We start from the raw sequence: 16615 nt of genomic DNA, 5'->3' as shown, positions 1-16615 counted from the left end.
CACGGAAGTACTGAGTGGTTATATATTCCATTAAATATCTTGATGACTGAAGACGCGTTGGGTAAAATGAACAAGCACATTGCAGGTAATACAGTTATTTGATTGATTTAGCATGATGACATACCAACAAAGGCAGGCAAAATCTCACTATTCAACAATAAGTAAGGCAGTTTTCTTGCACAGGATTTAGCATGTACGTTTTATGCTTGACCTACAACAACTTTGTTGCCGGACTGCGAGACCTAGCATGAATGAACTACATGGGTAATTATACTGCAGGTCGTATGGGTAACTTGATTGACCAAGAAACAGTTAGCCGATGATAATTCTAAAGCCTGCAATTACAATGATGCTGTCCGTTTGTTTATCCATTATCATTTAACCTCAACACAGACTGAATTAGAAATTATAGCAAGCTTTCTATCTTTTCTTAACCTGTCCCGAAATCACTGGCTTTATAGGTTTTTGGATTCAATTAAGGTGTGCTAAACCAAACTTAAAGAGTATTTTATTTTAATTTAATTATCTTTTGATAGCTTTGAACACTTTATTATACTGTTCTATTTATTTTCAGAGAAGTCGGACATTCCTGAGCTGTTTGATCATAACGAGGGTGGTGATTTAATTTCCATGAGCATATCAGTGATTAATGTTCTTGATGATAACAACAAATTAGGAGCATTCAGCTTTTATGTAGCCTCTGGATATAATCTATATAGTATCATGCAAGGTCTTAAGATCTTTTCTCATGGAGACTTCAAGTGAGTTGTTATTTGTGTTTTAATTTTAATTTAATAATTTTAATTAGGAAGTCTTTAATATGGCTTATTTTTTTTTTTTTATAATGAATGACATATACCTATCAACCATAATCACGATAATCACGATTAATTTGTGCTAGTTACTGCTAGTTGAAGTTTGACTATGACAACGCTAATGGTATTTAAATGGCTGGTTCTCAGTTATAGTAAACTCAAAATAGGCTGTTACGGTAACTACCGTCCGAGTTGCTAGACTTTAACGAATTAAATGGTCTGTTCCATTCATCATTTCTCAAAGGACCAATTGTGTAAAGCATTTATATTCTAGTCAACAACTCTCTAACAACCAATTGTATACCAGTTCTCCCCCTGCGGGAAAGTGATGTCATATGTCAGACCAACTGTCACGGATGATGAGGTTTTGAATATTATATTAGATGGAAAATTCAACTTTGTATGTATGTATGTTCACTAGTATAAGCAGAGAAACACGTACTTATCACGTACTAGGCAATTTATACCTCACCCTATTTCAAAATAGACCAGCACACCAGCGTTAGTTGCGTTGCTCAAGGTTGCACGTGTGTATGTGACATAAAAATCATTCTAGTCAACCATTCTCTACAATAAATTGTATACCACTCCGTCCACTGCGGGAAAGTGAGGTCATATGTCAGACCAACTGTCATGGACGATTAGGTTTTGTATATTATATTATATTAGATAGCAAATTCACCTGTGTTATACATTTTTTATTGGTTTATTGTGCACGTAGCAATACATGACCATACCAATTTAATTTGTAATCAGATAAGAAGACATGAACAACATTTTCTTCAGTTTCATTGACAATGAATTGTTAAAGCAGATATAAACCACTTGATGTTATCCAATCTCGTAAGCGTTTCAGAAACAACTATCATGTTACACTTGCCACAAATTGCAAATGTATACAGAACCTGTTTCATTAAATAATAGATATAATACTATCATAGAGAGGCTAGTTTTGACAGTCGTAACTATGCAAATGGGCTAATTATAGTGTAATTAGAACGATTAATATAATTACCTTGTAACTGACCTAAGTACAATGAGGTAAACCACCCACCCACCCATAAATTACCATCACAAAGCCAAACTTTGTAAAACTTGCGAGCTATAAAAATTAACGTAGAAAAAGGAACATGCTTGAACACCATTGGAAACACACAATGCAATGTGTCATGTTCATCAGACCATGAGGAAATTTCAACTCCCAACTCAACATTTAGCATCTCATTAATGGATGTAAATTACTGTGAACAAAAATTATGAAATCGAGCTGATAGTTCCGCTGTTTCAACAAAGCATTGCAATAATAAGTGCATGCATAGTTACATAAACAACATAGTAGGGAAACAAATAGTCTTGCCTTTGCTTATATTTTATTATATGTGTTTCCATTCCTGTATTTAGATTTTATCACTGATAGGGATAACTTTAATAATACCCAAGTAGTGGATTTATCAATTCTGGCTGAAGGATATGTCCGTGAATTAGCGGAGTGTTTCCCTAAAATGTCACAAATAAAATTAAACTAATAGAGGTCAAATCAATTGAAGTAGTGGTTTGCAAGCAGAAGTCAAAAATGGCATTTTTACTAAAAATTACAACAATATTTGCCAAAAATCAAGATATCGTCAAGAAGTATTCAAATCAAATAGCAGCCCATCCAAAACGTACCCACATAAAACGTATTAGAGTAACTTTGCTTGTCTTTTTCAAGAAGTTGAAAATAGCTTTTTTGACCCAAAACATTTGCTAAAAAGTAGAAAATTTATGATATTATAACAAAATCAGGTAGTTATCTACATATAACATATCAAGGCAATTATGCTAATAGTTTTTAAGAATAAGTCAAAAATAAACTTTTTTCGCTAAAAATGACAATTATTGATATCATCACGACATTTACAAATCTGAGAGAGGACCACGAAGTATCCAAGCAATTCATGATGTACAATAGACGACAGACATACAGACAGCTAATCAGTCACTCACCAATATGCAACAAGATGCTTTATTATACCAAAATATATTAAACCATTTTGTAATTAATCAATATAACCAAACCATTTTGATATATCACGTGAATTTTGTTTAAATCGAAATATAGTGATGTATGTGAACATGTGATATACAAACACATGGTTTTCGAAAACTTGTGCTCATCTAGGTTGTCCATGTACTAGTATGCAGAACATGGCATTTAATAAAATAAATAACATTATATTTCATGTCAAATGAAAACTGTGTCTCTATGCTTTACACCTAGCATTAAATATGTAATGGTCGCGCATCAGATGATATAAACTATGCTAATGAGCCCGGGCCGTCTGGGTGGACATCTGCAATGGTGGTACAATCCTTGCCATTAAATGCTGGAGGTGTGCCTCAATATGGCTGACGTATACCCATTTCAAGTTGTTTCCCACCAACTATTGTTACTTTTGAAGAAAAATAATCGATTACAGTCAAGCATGTTTTCAACCAATCGCATCTGCATCCCAGTGGTACGTGACAAGCTCATTTCCAATCGAATTCCCTCACTGACTAAAGCACATACCTAGAAAATGGTCGCCCTTTTTGCAGTTGTAGCAGTTAATACCCTGGGAAGGTATGAGCTTGAAAGATTTTCCCTTCCTCTCTTTCCTACCACTTCAAGCTCTTCAAATGTTCCCATCCATTATCAGTCATACCATGGCTCGTCAGCTCCAACACCTGGTGAAGACATGTCGTGGCTCTAAATCCACTTATCTGTTCCCACAATTGTTATCCCTGAATAAATTGCAATGACCATTATTGCCTACACATTTCCTTCAGCTATGCTCTTGGGTAACAACTATAGAAGTCCCAGTACTCGCCTGATGTTATCATTTATATTGGAGTTCATTCTGTGTTGTTGTCAAGACACGACAGTCAGTATGGAATAAGCTGGTTGAGATTACCAGTCACTATTATTTCACAATGGTCATCCTGAAAGATATTTTTTAGAAATGTCAATTATAGCACTACTCACATTACCATCAACAAAGGAAAACGTTTTGAATATTTCTAACTCCTTTAGTAAGGCAACTAGTTTAACCAGTATATACAAGAGATATTGGTTCCAAATGAAATATCTCAGGCAGGTAACGAGGAAATACCAATGAGTTGTGATTTCATGTGACCATGTACACTGTATATCATACAGTTGAACACAAAGCAAGACACAGGTTAAATAAATTCAAATCTATGTACATCTTCGGGATAACCAGTAACAATAACATCAACAACATTAATGATAGATACACTGCTCCAATGACATAGATAATAATGACACATATAAGCAAACAACAATAGTAACCCTTAAACCTATAAATCAATACTATTCATGTTGTGAACCTTAGCTTTACAAAAAGTAATCTATATTGTTGCTATGTCGATAGTGTCAAATTGCGCTTAGTCAGTGGTACTATGACATTCAACTACAATGCATGTGTTGAATGTGAAACCTTCATTCAGCAACCATAACTCTCGGACTAATCTATTTTTTTTAAAGTAGTAATTACCCTTAAATATCAGTAGTCAGTCCCTGACTAAACCAGACATACTTCTGTCTGCATAAAACACTTTGTCAAGAACAATAATACAAAACACAAAATCACCACTTAACTATGCATGTAGTTAATACAATAATATTTCTAGCATTTCGGTGCATAAGAGTCGCATTAAACACATTATATGTTCGAAACCGACTATGCAGTCTCGAATCCAACACACAGCTCTTTGCCGAACGACGGGAAAAAAGTCTCTGTCACTTTTGTGGTATACACAACAAGTCATGTGTAACTCTCGATAACTGGCAGTTTAGAGTTCTCTCTGTTCACAATGCACATTTCCAAGCAATGATCATTGACATGGTGATGGAAATATTTACGACAAATGGAAATGTCGGTGTATCTTCCACTGTACATTGTGGTTTCTTGGCCGTTTACAAATCCTGCACAATATTCATACAACATATGCCTGTGTCGACGTTCGCTATAGTAAATTTTCCAATAACAAAATTGAGTTTCCAGTTGACGTACTTGAGTTCATTTACTATAATGATATCAAAATAAATGCGAGTACATCAGAATTTTATGCAGACAATTTTTCAGGGAAAGTTGCAATCAATAATAAACAATGTTCAATCGGATTGTACTCACTTCTAACGAGTTCCCATAGATCAATCGTGACATTATTTCACAACAAATTGTGAGAATAGCACGCGTGATTATGGTAATGACACCACTGTGGTAACAAAACTTATTATTTGAGTCAACTTACGGATATACAACAGTTTTCACGTCCAACTTGTAAGATACCAGTTCCATTTGACCCCTTAGCTTACATACCGCCACAATATGTCAAATCGAGAGTACGATTCGCGATAAGACTTACAAGACAGTATAAGATAAGACAGTAGGGTCGCTGGTAAATTATAATATTGTTTTAGGTATGTTGTCAAGATGGAACCGCCATTGGGTCACTTCATCGAATCAATGTATGGTATTAAAGGCGATAATGTGGCTAAAACATACTGGTCTATTTCCAATCATGACGAACAATTATCAGTGGGTAAGTTGATTGACTAGATCATTACTGATACATGATAACGCACACAAACTGAAAAACTGATCGAACCAATTATCGCTGAACGTCAAATATCCACAGTCAGAAAACCGATTTGTTTCACAACTGTACTTTCAATGGGAAAATTACAGTCCAAATTGTACAAAAAAACGGAATGAAAACGTGGGAAATCCGTTGTTTAAATGATCCAAACTGTACACAACCCTGTATTTCAAATGGCGTTGATGCAGTCAGTAAAAGGTCATCTTTTGTTACGTGGATACGTTTCGTTTTCACGAGGAATAAAAATTAGTTTGTATTCAATTTAAACTGTTTGAACTGTGTTGCATATGTAATGCAAAGAATAGTATGTGTAGAATACATACTATTCTTATAAATATTCATGTTCAAGGGCCATAATCGTGATCTTATAGTAGATGCAAGTCAACTCTTTTTCACGAGTTTTATCGAATTGTCAATATACTGGTATAATATAATAGCAATAACCCCCGCCGAAGTTGGGTATACCACTTGATAATGCACAATACACTCGTGGTATACCCTCTTTTGGGCGGGCATTATTGCTTAAATATTATTAAATGTTAAGCAATTGAAAAGTTGACAATATGTTACATCTTGCCGAGCATCTTAAAAAACAACTGATGAATAAAAACAATCTTTTCTCACAATTAAAAATAAGATAAACAGCAATTTGTATTCATATTGTCAAACAATGTGGAACTACTTGTTACAACATATGTTAAATACGTTTGATACAATACCAAGGTTTCTATGGGGTACCGGTTGTGCATTTAACGATATAATCAAATTATATGTAATAATTACACAATTCTTCATAATATATACATAATACAATTGTGGTAGAAATTGTTGTATATAATGAAGAGAATTATTGAACTTATTTGTTCAAATATATGATAAATTTGAAATGTTATTTGCATATCATAAAAACAGATTGTGTATAAATTATTGTCATTACACTTACGTTATATACAAATAATTGTCACGCTCACTTTTATTATATGTTTATAATGAATTATATATATATATACTTTGATTCAAGGTAATTCAGGAAGCTATACTTATATACTGCTACTATTTTATTGTTTTGTTGAATTCTTACTATTGTTTTTTTTTCAATTAGGAGTTGATGATTATTATCCTGAAAATGGTAATCAAATCTTCTTCAAGTTCATCAGCTACGCAGAGTAATATTGACGAAGAATAAGTCATTAAATCATAGTTTGATATTGCTAACACGAAATCCAATCACAATATATTATGCTAGGGATGTTGATAAAATATATTTTACCAAAATATGATTTTGTGATTTTGGCTTGCTAAAACCGATTTTGTAAAATGCCCTGCGCTTGGGCCCAATCAGACTTCTGTCCGTCTTGCCCTCGGCGTTTGGCTTTCAACAACACGTTTACATTGCCATGAAGCGGTAAGGGACGTTGTCCGGGGAGAAATGCTCAACTGCATACAGCCTTATACTCGTTTACGCTTGACCACACTGATGGACGGGGAATTAGGAAAGATGCAACGCCGATATATGCCTGTAGCGTACATCATATTCAAAACGACCAGGCCAGGGCTCCTCTGTACAGCATGCTACCGATGCCAGAAATGGTCGTACATGAATTCCACACAGTTTGCAATAATTTTAATTCCTTCACTGGTTGCAAAAGATCCAGCTGCTAGTATTCACATGTCTGTGATATATGCCATTCAGGAAACCATGTTGCCACATAATTGTATCTCCCATTCAGCACCATCAATGTTTACCTAGCAGGAATTCGCAATAAATCTATTCAGAGGTCACCCAAATCCACTTGTTACTAGTCATTGACTGAATTTACTTTGCCTCCACTATGTCCTGTTGACTATTCACAATTTGCAAGATTCTGTTACACGAAAAAGTTGCTAATTTGTTCAGGCATATACGGGCCCTATTTTGACCTACTGTTGGAAGCTGCTTTTCTGATGAAATTTTTTGGATTCCTATGCTGTAGTGAATTTACCTCGTTATCACAATTTTTCAACCCGCAAGTCGGCCTATGTATTAGAGAAATTAAGATACCCGGTAACGCATGCGCAGTGGATGCTCTTGTGTTGATCGTCAAATCATTAAAAAGACCATCCAGTTCGGCTGCGTATTTGATCAGCGACTCTATCCAACTGGCTACATCCTTTGCCATGTTTCTACCCTACGTTACCTCTATTTTGTTTGCAATAAGATATAGGCAGCTTTGCATGCTTCCTGAAGAAATGCCACTCAATCATGCCGGCATTCAGCAACTCGCTTCAGTTTCTTCTTGCTAGACTCCACGTTCATGCTCACATTTTTGCAGGACATTCATTTCGCTTTGGGGAAACCACTACCGCTGCAAGCGTGTATCTCACAGTCCACCTTATTCAAACAATGGGCAGATGACCTATCACCTGTTATCACACATACATCATAACACCTGAACTGTTGCTGCACTCAGCTTTTAGAACACTTACCATGTAACAACCACACTTGCTTTACCACCTAGCATTCTACAGTGTACATTCAGCTTTAATTCTCATTTCCGTTCCTTTAGCAGTTTGTCTTTCCTCATTTGCAGCTTCACTAAATTGGCCTATGGTATTGGTATTGATTTAGTTTTAAATATATTCTACATGTGTTCTCTCCTGAGCCGATGTACTGGCTACATCCTCAGCCGAGCTAAACTAGCACTTTTTTGTTCCCACCTGGACCGCCAAGATGCACTCCAGGCTGACTTACCTCTCTTTTCTCATTTCTCCATTCCACACTTCCACCTGGACTGAAAGAGCTCTGTCCTCCAGTTACCGCTCCCACCGCCAACGTACCAGTTCCCTTGGCCAAGCCTCATTCTCACAATTATTATGGGTCCCTTTGGTCACCACTTTATGCATCCCTTGGTTTGGGCTCATGGTATGATGGTCATCTTCTTTGTCACCTCCTATCTATCTAGGCTACGCAGCAGGAACACCTAAACCCATCAAGGTCAAGACTGGTGGACCAATACCTTGACTCTGTTATGTGACTGGAGGGGCCCTTCCTAATTTTTTGTAGTTAGATTTAAACATGTTTGTAGTCAGATTTTTATTTTGCTTGCTTCTGCATTTGGTTAACGCATTTATCTTTAACCGTTTTTGTGTTAAAATGCTGACTGTTACACAACTGATGCCTACATGTTTTATATGTTCATGTTGAACAATGTCTCAGGGTTGAGATTATTTATTGGAGCATACAAAGTCGTGTCTTTGAAGGTTATGCTTATTGATCTTTTGGAGAAGGCAACAGCTGGACAACAATCAGCAAAATCAAGACTTATTTAAAACTGCTCAATATGCACCACAAAATTGTCGATAATCACAGATGCATCTGGGAAAAATAAAGTAATTACTGCCACATTGTACTCTCTCAATAAAATGGCAAATTATATCTGGGCCTTGAATGTCTCAACGTAAACCCTGAGGTAGGTCCCTTATCCACTACTACTTTAGCAATATTGACCGCTAATCTAAATGCCAGAATAAGGAAAGTAGACTTATCGGCACGTGAGATATGGAAACAAAGAGACCAGTTCACTGGTCAACAGTTTGTCACAGTGTTAGGCCTGCTTATCGCAATTGAGAGGGCCACCCACAGCACTCACACTGGACAGGGGGTTCTTTCACTGCTAGAATGTGTTAGACAGGACAATAGTTGGAAATGAAATACACATATACCAAAATATCAGGTTGAAGCTTCTAGCTGTAATACCTCTCAAAATAATTACAAGAAATAAAGCACAGCACATGCAATTGATTGTTTAGGGAAGTGTGCATTGGTGATAACTCGCAGTTCCAGGACGCAATAATGGATGACGGTCAATGGCTTCTGCAACACAACAACAAAGAAATACAGGATTCTTGCTTGCAGGGGAACGCTGTTATTCTGGAGGGTAGATTCCAATTCTTCTTCCAAAGTTTTAAACACCCTTTATTATGTAAATCACAAGCACACCTGGTAAATTCCAACTGTCCTTCCAGAGTTGAAAATAAGTATGACCTGTCAATCACCATTATGACAGTAATCACATGGCAATGCACACTGCTTCTTCCTGTGATTCCATGCACACTTCTATTTTCAGGGTTTGAGGTAATATGACAAAAATATAAAATAAAGGATGCTGACACAGTTACCTATAGATGGCCGACAAATAATACAACAACATTCACATATTTAGCCATGATCCTAGTTCGAAATCGAAATCGAAAGTGCAAGTCCAAATCTATTGCAGGAAATATATGTCTTGGAGACCTGGTATACCTGTATGGTGATAAAAATAAAACTTTTGTCAGGAACAGTTACTCGGTTGTTGGTCTGTCTGATGACCACTGTCAGATATATATATGATGTTAGACTTAATGATTGCTATCAAATTAAGCCTGCAGCCCTTCAGGCCTAAACGAAGTTGAAAACTCAGATTGGAATACTGAGATTACATCCGTGCCTACTAATATGGTTACCCCCAACCTTATCTCAAGCCTTAACCTTATCTTAATCCTCACCGGAAAGACGTGACAATAATGAAGAACCAGTTGATTTTATTAAGCCACGTCGGTCTTCCAGGGTTAGAAAGCCACCTAGATGGCAACTAACTGGAAATTGGGTAATGGAATAAATTCAAGGCCATAATAATGCTTATATAGGGTAAGAACCTAGCCCCAAAGTCCCTCTATCTCCGGTCTGGAAACGGTCATTGTATTAGGTGTGAATTGGCCTCTTTCCCTGGCAATGACGCGTTGCGGATATGGCATTGTCACAGTCGGTCACTATTTTTGACATCGTCGATGCTATTAGTTTTTTACAACTTAGCTGTTTATTCACAAATTCGAGCTTTTTCGTTTAATTTTTTAATCAGGATATCTGTATAAGGTCATATTTTAGCCGGTGAATAGTTCCTTAATTAATCTATTTTATCTGCAGTGACTCATTTTTGCAACAACTTTTCACATCTTTACCCAGATATTCTTCGTGTTTGACTTTTGAGATGATTGAAATGAAATTACCCTTATTCTCGGCGCTAAACCAATATTGTCTTCGATTTTGACAGTTTATGATCGAAACATATTATTAAAAATTGGTCGGCTGATTTGATATTTGTCATTTTATTAATGTTAAATTGGGCGATTTTTTATGGATGCTCTTTTCGATCATAGATGCACAAGGCGACGTTTTTAAATGACAATGTACTGTCACAAGTTGGAGGTGTGCCCTGTTCAGAATGTGTCAAGAACCAATCACGTAACCAGTAATAAATCACGTCTAATCTCAACCTTTGAAAACAGCTGACGCTAATCAATTGAAAGGAATTAAATTGTGTTCCTCTGTTAACCGATGTCAACAACCTAGATAGCACTCTACTTAAGTTTAATAGCGAGATGACGCTAAACTTGTGATATGAGTATCAGTATAGTACTTACACCAAGTTATTTTCTGGTGAAATAATATAAGTATAGACGCTGACTAAGTTTTAATACATGTTTGCAAGTCTTCCGACAAAGCAAATTTAAGCCGCACGTTAGATTATGAGCGCAATGAACTAGCTAATGTTTACTGCTTCATGCAAATTGTATGCATATTATTGCTCATTTATGCAATGCATTATGGGATATTACTTCCCATTGTATTATGATCCCTCAGATATTACTAATTAAAACCCTGTAACGTAAATGGTGGATTCCTTTACATGCATAGAAGTCAAATTCCGCGGACTGGAGCACTGTTAAGTTGTGATGGCCATTAGTATAAATGCGTACTCTAGTTTTGGTGCTTGGAGTTGCAATTTAACATTACAATAACATAACAACGCTGATGAACAAGCTTATACCAGTCTAATGTAGTTTAGAAACGAATATACTCTGCCCATGTTTTGATGCAATACATGAATGGGCTTAATCATATTATTGGAACCTTGATATCCATAAAAACAATAATTAACGGCTTCTTACCCGCCAGAATAACTGGATTGTGTGTATTGTTCATGCATTATCCTATCTGAACCCATAATCACCTATAATTACCCGTGTCGCCTTACGCATGTTCATCTTGACAGTGTGAGGGCGTGTTCATTAAAACGTTGTTTGGAGCAGACTTTAATCGTTTGATAATATCCAGCAAGTGCTATAATTTCTTTGTGTTAAGTGTACTGAATAAAAAATAGTGCTGGAATATTCAGTAAAATTACAAATTGTCCAAAGTTGCTATGAATTTTAGTCTTGAACATCAAAATGCGTAAGTCCGAACCCCAACACAAGAGGGCGCTGTTACAAACATCTTTGTTGGAGTTTCATTTGTCTGTATGTCGTCAACACAATCCCATCATTTATTCTAATACTGATAACAACCCACCTTTCAATCTAATTAGTTACCGAATTTGCATAATTTCATTTTTTTCATAACTTTATTAAGGGGAGCTTTGGGAGAAATATATATGCAATCACAATCATTAAGTGTTAAGATAATTCTTTCAAACATAAAATGCAACAGGTTTTAAAATAAATTGTATACGCTTATATAATATAGTATACCCAACCCCACCTCGCTAGCGAACATTCTGTGCAATTCACAGGTCATTCGCGTGGCTGAAAATTATAAAAACTTCCGGAAGTCCTAATGTACAAGAGTGAAATTGGCCATCATTAAGGTGTTTGTACGACATATGTACATGTACTAGCATTTATGACTATGCCTTAGCTTTAGGATGATGCACTGGTTGTTATAGCATACGTAGTATATTTTAGTCTGAATAAAAGGTAATTTCTTATTACCCACGTTGCTACTTTAAATGTACCTGAAATACTGTCTTGAGCAGAATTGAAATTATCTATCTGAAATGCAACTGTGAATAAAACTGTTATCTATTTGTGGGCAAAGACATATTGACAAATGCTAGCACTTCTATTTATCTGGGTAATATTTGACCCCATCGCCTTTTTTTTCTATCATTTTTCAGGGCCCGACACCAGTAATGGTTTACAAGACTCAGCCAACCAGACCAAAGTGGCAGCATTTGATTGGTTGGAATCACAACATAATGATCAATGGGGCTGGGACCACCAGGTCACCCCAGCCGCCGTACTTACACTACAACTGACTGATCCAACATGGTTTAACGAAGAACATTTAGAAAGTCAACTGTCCGTGAAACAACTTGAGATTGAGATGCTCAGTCTCCTAAGTATGACTAGACCACCGTGAGTATCAAAGAAATAACATCATAAACGATAAATATGCAAAACCAGGAGAAAAATCAAGTGGAATGAGACATAACTGTAAAGTGCATATAGTATGCGATATATAATCAAACACAGACAAAAACATTATTCCAGACAATTGGCACATTTTTAACAAAATTTTTTTCAGATTCAGGGCAGAGAGTGATTCAGATGAAGATGATAATGGAAACGACTTCAGAAACTTAGCTGCAGGCCGCCTGGCTAATTATATCTTGGGCCTTAATACTACTTGTCACAAAGTCTCAGATTTCTTCGGATATAACTTACCATCGATTCTAACATTTAAGATGCGTCGTTTTCCAACACAAGACTTCAGCAACTACTTCCAGTATAGTTTTGCTATCTTGGCTCTGTGTAACTCGAATTCACGAATTATGCGTACATTTGTTGATGTAATAACAGAAGATATTGATTTTGGTAGCCATGCAGGTGTGGGTAAGTATGTCATCGATAGTGCAATGTGATTGTATAGATCATAGGCAGGTTATATATTCACATCTTATTTTGGTTCCCTGTTTTTCTACTGCAATTAGCTTTTTTTACATTGACGCTCGTTTCAGTTGTTCTTGTCACTACATATTGTGTTTTTGTTTGAAGTTTTTCTTGCCTTGGCAAGGCAATGATTTGGCAAGGTGGTTGATGACACAGATGGCTGAGGCTCACGAGACGCCAACGCACATATTTTCACCCAAAACTAATCAAAACATGGCATTAGTTCAAGTTCAAAGCATCAGTTCAAAGATATCAGTGAACAGTCATGGAACAGCTAAATATTAGCTAATTATCATGCAAATTAGGTAATTAATATGCACGTATTTTTTACCAAAAACTAATCAAATCTTCGCATGAGTTCAGAGCATCTATGTACCTAGTTTCATCAAAACTTAATGAGTGGCTCTTTAGATATTAGTGGAAAAGTCATGGAACAGCTAAAAATGAGCTAATTATCATGCGATACGGTGTGAGAATATTCATAGTATTCTAGTTTACACGTATTGGAAGGCGGTTACATGTGTCTTTCGAACCCCCCTTATACCATACCGACCGAAGACCGACTTTTTAGCCAATTGTGTGCGAGGTATAAAGCGCGGTGCGAGCAATCTTACTCGAAGAACAACGATAAAACGTGTATTTGTTCCCGCTTTTCGTCGCCAGGTTTATGTTCACTTATAAGATATAAATATCAATGCTTTATTGACTTTTTAAAGTCAATTATACAACACTTACGTTTCGTCTGACAAACTAACTTGCCTGTCATGTAAAATGAAAGGGCACACACACATGGGAAACAAACGCCAAATCTTAATGGTGATCAAAATAATTCTACAACAAATATGCAATCTATATATGAAAGGTAATTTAAAGCCTACTGACAATTAAGTAACAAAGACGATGACGTAACGACTATAAATGACACGGCACCACTGCATACATGATATCATGAGACATGTATGCTTGGAATTGAAGACCTGTTTGGTTTGGTGTCCACATCAAATTGGTTTCTTGTCATCACTATCTACAACTAAATATATAACATTCAGAAACGTTTTGCCTAACTGCTTCAAGCTTTAAACTGATATGGGCATCTACTTATATCTCCAATACTTTACGTGCTTCTACAAACCTTCTTGTCTTCACACTTGAATACTGGTACTTTACCATATTTAAACTTCTCTAGCTCAGCCAACGGGACTTTCAAGCAATCGTTTTTTTCAAGTTTATTCCAAGGCCGCAATATATACACGTTGTTAACTGTGTTCTGTGTGGAAACGAGGATAACACTCTTTGTATTTTATCATAAATATGTCAAGTGCTAGGAGGCTCTCCTCTTGGTTACACACTCCATTTGTTTTTGTTTGTCTTGATACTCGCATGTTGTTTTCATCAGATTTCATCAGATTTACATTTTCAACATTTTGAACTCTCTCGGGGAACAAGAATATTTATGATCTGTTTTACATGCTTATTTTGAGAATACATATTTATTGTGTACTCACCTAGTAATGTTATCTATCGTATGTGTACATTGCATTGCAGTATATTTGTTTTCCGATATTATTGTAAAATGCTCAATAAAGGAATCAAATAGCTGATCAATATTGACCATGATATTATATTCGGGTTTGTCTAGATGACTGAATACATTATCATTTCACGAGTAATTAGTTAATGGCAATTTTGAAAGTCAAATTATTTAATATTACTATTATAAATCCTACTTTATAACGTTGATTTCACCTAAATGTCAATATTTCAAACCATGTATATATTTTGCAGACATAGCTGCCATGGTCGTGTCTGCATTGTCATGTCTTCGAGACATGCCAGAGTTTGCTAATCATACGGATATCAATGAGGCACTGCAGCGAGGAATAAGCTATATAAATGAACATCAGGAGTCAGATGGTAGTTTCGGAAATATACATGCATCCTCTCTTGCCTACCAAGTAATTACCATATCTAATAGATTATATATATATATATTACTCATGAAAACTGATTTCATTACATATGTAGGCACATTCAGTGGTTAAATGTGTAATGCCTTATTTGAGGGTCATTCAAACTTGTGGTCCAATTTGTTTTTTATCGAATCGTTGATAATAATACTGATATTATTTCATACTAAACAGTCTCTGTGCTATTTGTGATAACATTGAATATTGATTTGATATTATGTTATCGGTATTTTGATTTGCTTTCGAGACATTGTATGGTTATAGGATATTTCAATATTAGGCTTACATGGCAGCTGGAGTACCTCCTTCCGAATGGCAGTGCTCAGAACTTGTCAGTACACTCATAGATGAACAAAATCTGGATGGTTCATTCAAAGGCCAACTGATGGCGACTATTCAAGTACTGCCAGCGCTAACAGGAAAACACTACAGTCACATCAATACAGAAATGTGTCCCACAGAGGAAGAAGGTACGAACTATTGTGTTTTACATTTTATTGTATACATTAAAATCGGCTGAATACAATGTGGCCACCACAGCAACATTCATTTTCACAACCTGACAGAGAATATGAATTATCTTGTGTTTATTTTGTAATCCTTTCAATGTGACAACTAATAGTAACATGTTAATCTTAGGATTATATTGTATAGGCTTTAGCATGTACATTTCATGACACACTTGTGTGGCAGTTGTGGTAGTGACCATTGGTACTAGTACATCCGCTTATGACAAGATGTGGCAGATTAATATGTTTACTTCACATATGATTGGCAAAACTTACTTAATGATTCACTGGCAATATCACAAAAATGAAAGAGATGTGATCGTCGTTGTGGAAAAGTCAGAAAATCGACACTCTGTTCAGTTGGTAACTTTTCATACTTGCATAATCATTTAATGAGTTTTTGCTTTAGAATTATTGGAATAGGCTTTGTCTGCAAGATTAGTTTACAATTCCCATTCAAATTCATACAAACGCAAATAATTATTATCATCTGACTTACTGCAGACTATTGCTCAAAACTATTTTAGTAGTTACTTATAACGATTATCAAATATTATCTTCTTTCATATATATTGGTCTGATCACTACTTTTACGACTGTATAGAACTGGTTCTATCATAGCTATACAGACATCTGCTTGTACTTTTTTATTAAATCTATATTTGTATTGTAGTGATTACTTGAATACTCAATGCAGGTTTTCCAATCCACTCAAACAAATTCTATATCACATGATTTTCAGTGCATCAGTAATAATGTAAAGTTGACAATTTTTACACTGTTTTCCGTATTGCAGTGAAACACATACTTGTCGCCATTATTTTAATTACTTTAAACTTCATGGATTCTCTGGGAAACTGCTGGGTGTTCCTTATTCATATCACACACACTGACTAATTATTGACAATCATCACTCAAATAATTGTGATCT

General features: G+C 35.7%; 2 protein-coding genes across 2 annotated transcripts; both read left to right on the top strand.

The window, feature by feature from the left end:
• On the top strand, window positions 1–7247 carry LOC144350619 (uncharacterized). The gene is made up of 4 exons (XM_078008696.1): window positions 1–85; window positions 575–761; window positions 5281–5402; window positions 6562–7247. Exons 1-4 carry the CDS (start codon window positions 43–45, stop codon window positions 6627–6629), a joined length of 420 nt encoding a protein of 139 aa, XP_077864822.1. The 5' UTR covers window positions 1–42; the 3' UTR covers window positions 6630–7247.
• A 4461-nt stretch (window positions 7248–11708) lies between these two features.
• Window positions 11709–16368, top strand: LOC146733656 (uncharacterized protein CG3556-like). Its single transcript, XM_085490857.1, has 6 exons — window positions 11709–11712; window positions 12434–12674; window positions 12844–13151; window positions 14994–15163; window positions 15456–15645; window positions 16358–16368. Exons 1-6 carry the CDS (start codon window positions 11709–11711, stop codon window positions 16366–16368), a joined length of 924 nt encoding a protein of 307 aa, XP_085346983.1.
• Window positions 16369–16615: the final 247 nt, after the last annotated feature.

The sequence above is a fragment of the Saccoglossus kowalevskii genome, chromosome 16 (assembly GCF_978046115.1).
Source record: "Saccoglossus kowalevskii chromosome 16, keSacKowa6.1, whole genome shotgun sequence".
Taxonomy (NCBI): Eukaryota; Metazoa; Hemichordata; class Enteropneusta; family Harrimaniidae; genus Saccoglossus; species Saccoglossus kowalevskii.
The sequence above is the reverse complement of the archived record's forward strand: the minus strand, read 5'-3'. Positions and strand labels throughout refer to the sequence as shown.